This window comes from Botrytis deweyae (genome assembly GCF_014898535.1).
Source record: "Botrytis deweyae strain B1 chromosome Unknown BDEW_054, whole genome shotgun sequence".
NCBI classification, from domain to species: domain Eukaryota; kingdom Fungi; phylum Ascomycota; class Leotiomycetes; order Helotiales; family Sclerotiniaceae; genus Botrytis; species Botrytis deweyae.
This window is the reverse complement of record NW_024066261.1, coordinates 11,918-20,431: the sequence shown is the minus strand read 5'-3', so window position 1 is coordinate 20,431 and position 8,514 is coordinate 11,918. Positions and strand designations below refer to the sequence as shown.

Sequence of the window (8,514 nt, the reverse complement as noted above, 5' to 3'; positions counted from 1 at the left end):
TACCCGATAATCTCTTATCCGGACCCCCAATAACGGGTATCAAGTACCCATTGATTATCATTATCAATCCCTTCATCAAAGGTCCAACCCCCATTTCACATCAAACCCTCCAACCGACGAAATAAACGTGAGAGTGGAGTACCTTCGCCCGTAACATCGGTAGTAGGGTTGGGATTTTTGATGATATATAATATCGCATATTCGTCAGTTAAATATAATACGTAATATTAGTCAAATCGCATTATATGTATGACTAATCCTAAAATCCTATGAAATCCTATAAAAGCCTATAAAAGCCTATAAAAGCCTATAAAAGCCTATAAAATCCTATAAAAGACTATTTTGAAGCTATTTTGAAGCTAGTCTGAAAAGAAGATAATTAATGTATAAATCACATGATTAGTAAACAATTAGCATCTGACTTTTAGGCCTAATTGTATACTAAATTGAAAATTAGAACTCATCAAAAACTTTTCCTAAAAACGATCCACTTTTATTCATCCTGATGATTTTATTGGTTCAAAAAAACACGTGTATAAGCTTGGTATAATATTTTATATACCTCAAAAGGCGTGATAATATGAAATTATATAATCAATCCTAAAAATATGTAATTTGCCCATCCCTAATCGGTAGAGAGATAGATCGAATTAGGAAATTGATGTAATATGTATACCTTTAACACCTCGCTTCTATATCGCGATAAAGTACATATAACGTTTATATATGGGATTTTCCAGATTATATATCGTATGTAGGGATGGGCGAATTATATAATTTAGGGGTTGATTATATAATTCTATATTATAATACTTTTTGAAATATATAAAATATTATATCAAGCTTATATATATATTTTTCGGGCTAATAAGACTATTAAGATGAATAAAAGTGGATCGTTTTTGGAAAAAGTTTTTAATAGATTTTAATTTTCAATTTAGTGTATAATTAGATCCAAAAGTCAGGTGCTAATTATATACTAATTATGTGATTTATATACTAACTATCTTCTTTTCAAGATAGCTTCAAAATAGCCTTTTATAGGGTTTTTATAGGGTTTTATAGGATTTATGATTAGTCATAATATAATACAATCTGAGCGATATCACATATTATATTTGACTGAGCGATATATGATATTATATATCATCAAATCGCCCAACCCTACCTCGGAGGCATCCCACATTGCGCTTGAAGTCCCTACCGGCCCGAATACCAGCTCCAGTCATCCTGACATCCCCACTCCCAGGATGGGCCCAAACGAAAAAAACCGCCGTGCGAAGATCCACATGGATACTGGTCCGGCTGCTGGGATCCCTTTACGCGACCTCATCCCGGAGTATCGTCCACCATTGGCAATCTGTCGAACGGGAAGCGATGAGAAGCAGGGATTGGTAGGGCAAACAAACAGGGCTACCACGCTTTTTCGCTACGCTGCCAATTACCACGCGTGGGTTTTGACACATGATTTAGAATCGGGGTATTGGTGCCCTATTGTGTTGGTGTGGTTAAATTGATATGAGTCGCGTGGTTGGTTGGGATAATATGAATGGTTAATGTGAAGTGTGAACTTCTGGGATGCGTATTTTGGTATGGATGGATGGTCTGGATGATTCCGGATGTGTTTTTGTGTTTTTCAAGCGAATGAATGATTGGATCACTGAATGAATTCGAGGAGGGAGGGGTGTGTAAATTGTCAGAGAACTATTGAGAAAATAGCGAACACTTTCGTAATGGTACCTGCATAAGTCTATTTACCCTTTAAACATATCCAAAGAGACTCTTGTGTGATGTGAGCTGAAGAGAAGCGTGATATATTCTCGCAAATCTACTATACTTCATTAAAACACACGACGATGAGGTTCTTATTCTCTGTCCCGAAGTCTTATTCTCATGATTCGAGTGAAGAGCAAAAGTCCAGACCGCAAAATGATCCCTGGTGAGAAAAAGTAAAAATCATGTGAAAAATTCTAGACCCAATCTTGATCTCGTGTTGGTGTCGTCGCGGCCAGGCGGCTCATTCACATTTTTACCGGCGGTCGGATAAATTGGTCCGATAATTTTCCGTCCAATGAATACGAGGGGATTTGAAGTGGAAGGTGTGGAGGTTTACAGAGTGATCAGCTGGTGTGGTGGTGATGTTGGAGTCCTTAGGCAGATATTATCTATTGTACTGTACGTACGAGTAGATGGATATAATATTGTATTCAATCACGTATCTTGATATAGTGAAGTACCGGCTATCATCACATTGTGAAAAAAAGAGATCTGTATTGTTATCGAATACTTACTATCATTGCGAGAACACTTTACTCCCCGTTCAGTATACACAATTCCTCCCATATCCCCTTCTAAAATCTCACCCTCACCCTCACCCTCTTACTCACAGCACGGTAAATCCCCATCCACGAGCCATCTTCTCTTCCCCGTGTCCGTCCACCTCCGCTGTGATATTCCTCATCCTCACATACATGATACATCGCGCAAGCAAACTACCACATCAAGTGCTCAATAACCGAGCGATATCACCCGTTCCTACCCGTTGAAGAATGTCAGCTCAGCTCATCTCATCTCACTGCCTGTATCATCCTCTTCTATCACATGAAGTGATAAAATCTTTTGCTTCCACGCCTCATCGTCTCGGGTGAGATTTTGGGTTCCCCATCTAGCCCCGCTCAACATGCTTTGCGAAGGGTAGCAATCTTATTCATTGTTTACTTGCTTACCAATTGTTCGTCTTACATGTATTGACATCTATCAATTCTTCTACCTGCGTGATACTAACATATATGACATTCTCCCCGATGATATACTTGACAAGCCTTAAGAATAGAAAACCGTTGTATATCTGCATGCAGGTATGTCCGTATGCACAAAGGGTAGTAGTCTTTCACAGGCTATCTTCACTTCTAGAACCTGCAGGGACTTTTGTGACCATCTGGAAGCAATGAGTGAGTGAGCAACGCGTGAAATTTTGCTGGGAATTGATTGTGTCGGAATACTCGATATAGTATTTCTTCCGTAGTTCCAAATCCTCCACTTCTGATGATCCCGACTCAAATCTCGTACTCTCGTAGATGAAAATAAACCCAAGTAAATATCGAATAAAATATCCGAAAATATTTAAAGAGAAATAAATAATAATAATAATAATCCGAAGGAAAAGAATGAATATCTACTCAAAGACAAAAGAAAAACCCCTGTTTCTCATCTCTACCTTCAATCCCCAATTTCAAAATAAACTTTGAATCATTCCCTCACAGAGATCCCCGAAAAGAAATGAGATCAACCACTTCCCATCCATAAAGCCATCCACGGGTCGCGGAAACAGTGATACCGGTTCGTTAATCAATAGAATCAAAATCACATCAATGCGTACCCAGCATAGTATGGCAAGTCCAACCAAATTGGGCCTCCAGGAAGGGTTTCTAGAAGATTTCCCAATCGATTCTGGATGGGTAGGAGATGAGCTTGTTTGAAGCTATACTGAATGTGCACGAGAAATGGACGTGTTAGAGCAGGAGAGTTTCGAAGGGACTCGGGGAGGGGAAGAATCGAATCCGGGGATGGAGACTAGAAACGCCACGACCGCGGGAAGAAAAAGTCTAAGAGAGCACCAGGAGGTCCAAAAAGGTTATATCTCGGTGCTGGCGAAAGTTTAAAGGAGATTAGATTTATGTGATGTTTTGGATGAGATGATATAAATGACGTTTGCGGATCCAGTGCATATGACTGGGGAATGTGAAACTATCCACGAATGAATTGGGAAGAACTGGGCAACAGATACTTTGGAGCGAAGTTTGAATGGAGGGAATGAGAGGACCGACAAGCTTTCTTTCTCGGGACGACCCAGGGTCTTTGACTTGCTTAGGGAGCCTTTTGGCTATTTTGGGAAAAAGGGGTGGTGTGCTTTTGTGGAGTGCATGAACCTCTAAATTCCACGAGGTATGCATTTCGTACAGAGTACCTGCAATAAGTATCCTATGCTATGCATTGAGAATGTAACAGTGAGTCGAATGAATAACTGATAATCGATATCATGCATTCATTGAATTGATTCAAATCGGTCTAGAATTCAATGGTATGGAAAATATACATTTGATAGTGTATTTATGCGAGTGATACTATTGATCCTGAATTCACGACTCAGTCAATATATCTCCCCATACGTGCGTTCTCAAACACATTGGTAGACGCATAGATAGTACATAGCACATGGTATATTGCTAGCACGGAGTGAAATGTGATAAGATAATTATAGTTACAATATTCTGCGTGCGGCTGGAGTAAACAGGGAATCCTGAGTCCTCAGATAAGTTTCACAAAGCTCAAACGTCCCATTCAACTCCTTCTCTGTAGTAGTAGAGCTCATAGCACATTATATTAGATAGCACACACATAGCACACATATAGCACACATAGCACATATATAGCACACATAGCACATATATAGCACACATAGCACATATATAGCACACATAGCACACATAACACACATAGCACACATAGCATATATATAGTATATATATAGTATACATATAGTATACATATAGCACATCACATAGCACACATAGCACCCACCACATTGCACCCACATCGCAAATCGCACATACATAGCACACACACAAATAGCACACCCATCCACCCAACCCTCAAACCCTCAAACCCTCAAACCCCAACCCCAAATCCAAAACACGTCTACTTCCCAATTCGTCTCCTCATCAGGTAGCGTACCTACACCAGCTACGCAAACAGCGTACGCAAAAACCCCAAGCGCTTGCTCCATAACCGTTCCATTCCATGCCATGACTTTGTACTCCACTCCAACAACAGCCACAACCACAACGACGACGATCCATCCACCCATCCATTCATACATCCATTCATACATCCATTCATACATTCATTTATGATATATATTCTTCAAAAGATCACAAATGCATCAAAGCTCACCACCTGAATCAAGTCTGTGATACCGGTATCCTTCATCAACGATTCATTACTCATCTCATCTCCCTTTCTCTATCAAAGCCATACAAACAAACGTATACCTACCTACCCACCCATCCTTCATCCACAACCCTCATTTCCCATGTCCCATTCCCCATCTCCATCTCCATCTCCATCTCCATTTCCCATCTCCGCTTCCCAACTCCCAGCTACGAGGTATACCGTATTCCAGAACAAATAAAACAACCCAACCCAATTCTCCCAGCTCTCCCAATTTTCGGTTCAGGCTCCAGCTCCGGCTCAGGCTCAGGCTCAGACAGACTCATCACGCACACGAACAAACACACAAACAAACAAGCAATCACCCGTGACCCATCCCCTCCAAAGAAAGTATTGCGCCCTGCCCCGAGCGTTTTCCATCCATCCATCCAGGTAAATAAGTAAATAAATAAATAAATAAGTAAATAAGTAAATAAAGAAATAAAGAAAGAAACACACCTCCGTATGCCAATCCAATCTCCTCGAATCTCCCGGCGCTCAACCGCCGGTACGAGGATCCAAGCGAGCCGTGGCGCCTGGGAAGGGTATTTTTCGCTTCGATCCCATGTTCGTTCGTTCTTAATTTCCAAGTGCCAGGGGAGGGAGGGAAATGGAGATGGGAAAGCTTGGATGGGAAGGGGGATATTTAGATGATGATGATGATGATGATTAAATAAATAAATAAATAATGTGATATGAGTGATGCAGGGATATGTATGTATTTATTTATTTATTTATTTTCTTTTCTTTTCTTTCATTTTCTTTTCTATTATTTCGCCATCGATACTTCGGATCAACGTTTTCCTGGGTATATTTCCACTCCATACTTGGGTACTTGTTTTACTTGTTTTACTTCCAATCACATCACAATTACGCCTTGTCTTGCCCGTTACCATTCAGTACCTACCAGAACCAGTACCAGTACCAGTCGCCGTCCCCGTCCCCGTCCCCTCAAATTATCCACACGAATCATAGTAAACAAGTCATGTCTACTCCGTAGATATACATGAATGAATATAATCTTACATACATAATTTGCACATCTCATGATTCAATCCCATCCATCCCATCCCATCCCCATCATATCATGCCCTCCCAACCCCATCATCCAGTCGCGCGATCACTGGTGAGCAAGGCCATCCAGTGTCTACCCAGTATCTCCCCGTATCTCACTAGCAATTCATCGCATCCGAAACAAGGCGTATCACTCTCACGGTCTCTCCGTACGTACCAATACCGAGAGAGTGCTTTTCTGCCCATACCGAGGTACTCGTACTTGGTATGTAAATCCCATGTACGTATGTACCGTGGATAGTGAAGTGTAGATTACATACATCTTCCGAACATCGTATACATATACATGTAAGATACATGCGACGAGTCGATTCGATGCGCACGAATAGGAAGGCTTTATTCGTTAAATCGAGAAAACGATTGAGAAATAAATACTAGGTAAATAAATAAATAAATAAATAAACCCCATTTTGAATTGATCTATTCCTTCCTTCCTACCTTTCTCTTTTCTCTTCCGTTGACGTATAGTATACTCGTACTTTGAAGAAAAGAAAAGAAAATAGAATAAAATAAAAACTCATCATGTGATTACTTACATATTTATCTCTGTTTCTGATTCTTTTTCTCATATATTCTTCCATTCTTTCATTCATACAATCATACAATCATCCATCCATTCATTCATCCATCCATTTCTTTTTCCATCTTCCATTCCGATACCTTGTATCGTATATCCATATCGCAACGGGGATCTCCACACCTCGTGCCATCTTTCTTCTTTCTACCTCCCTACCCACTAGGTAGTCTTACTTCTTTTTCTAGAAGCGACCTCACCTCATGAATGAAATCGAAAAGAATGCGGGGAATCCCATCCGTCCAATTCATCCATCCCACCTCATGATTTTCCATCTGGGGATGCGCAGGCAAAAACTCGACACATGGATGGACGAATCAATGGATGAATAAAGCGGAATGGGAAATTCCGTGTTTCTTTTTCGGGGTTGTTTTGTTTTGTTTGTTTGTTTGGTGTTGGGTTTGTTGGTTGGTTGGTTGCTTGGATGGTTTACTTGTTAGCCATGTGATGTGATGAATAGATGAATAGATGGATCGATTTCTTTATTACGTGTAGGTATTCGAAATATATGATATTCTCGAAGACAAGACAATGGATATCTAGATAGGTACATAGATACCTATTCTATCCATCTACCAATCTATCTAGTAATGAATGAAAGAAAGAATAAACAGAAATAGAAATATAAGAGTAATGGAAATAGAAATAAAATAATAAGAAATAAATACAAATAAATAAATAAATAAATGAATTAAATCTGAATATCAACGCAACAAAAAGATACGAACACGATTTCGAATACATCACCAAATCATCAAGATGACTAACTAATTGGGAATCCATTTCCATTTCCATTTCCATTTCCATCTACGAGTACAGTATTTCATTTTTCCATTGCGAGATCTACGGTACCGGTACTGCATATCAATTACTCACTTCATCAATCTACATCTGCATCTCCATCTCCATCTCAAATTCAAATTCAAATTCAAATTCAAAAACTCAGATATTGCTAGTACCCCGTGTCAAACGTCAACCATACTCCCAGACTCCCTCCTACCAAGTTTAAGCCTCCCAACCACAACAACGTCATGTCATTCTCGATTCGCCCCGACCCGTCTTACCTTGACATCTGACTGACTGACTGACTGACTGACCGACCGATTGACATCCATCATCCATCATCCATCATCCATCCCCAGGTAAAAAACGCAGATCAGATGATCCGATCCGATCCGATCATCCATCCCACTACCCCGATACCGAACTGAACCTCGGATTAATTAATTTCCTTCCTTCCTCTCCTTGTTTTCTTTTCTTTTCTTCTCCTTCATCATCATCATCATCATCATCATCATCATCATCATTCTCGTCATGCAAACTCAAACTCAAACCCCCAATACCCGAACATCTTCCTCCTCCTCTTCCCCACCCCTATACCATACCATATCTCATAAATTCTCTTCCGCTCACATGCGAGACTCAATTCTTCATTGTGCGATTTATTTATTTGTTTATTCCTTGCCTTGTGTGGAGTACCTAGGTAGGTAGATAGGTACCGGTATGCAGATGAACCCTTATTTTTTCTGCATTTGCTAGCTGGGTGGTTCTTTGCAATGTAAGATCTTACTATTTAGTTAGTTAGTTATGTATCTTACTATTGTACAATACCTAGTACATAATTCGATACTAATTCGTTACGTTGTGTGGACGGGCGGGGTACGGGGTGCGGGGTTGGGATGTTGTACGAATATACTGTACAGAGCGAGAGAGTATCGTATGGATAGCTAGGAATAAATTTGGGTGGGGAGTTACTTGTGAGCTTGTACGGAGTAATTGAGAGGCTGTGGAAGTGATGATCACGAGATGGGGAATGGATGGATAGTCCTTGTTGGGATGTGTAGCTGGGTATTTACCTAGTACCTTGTTGATGGTGG

The 8,514-nt window shown here is 40.2% G+C and overlaps 1 protein-coding gene across 1 annotated transcript; it reads right to left on the bottom strand.

Annotated features, from left to right (window-relative positions):
- Nucleotides 1–4,660: 4,660 nt before the first annotated feature.
- EAE98_011846 (uncharacterized protein) lies at nt 4,661–4,867 on the bottom strand (the record flags this gene model as incomplete). Its single annotated transcript, XM_038959469.1, has 1 exon — nt 4,661–4,867. The coding sequence occupies one exon, from the start codon at nt 4,865–4,867 to the stop codon at nt 4,661–4,663; it is 207 nt and encodes a 68-aa protein (XP_038804122.1).
- Nucleotides 4,868–8,514: the final 3,647 nt, after the last annotated feature.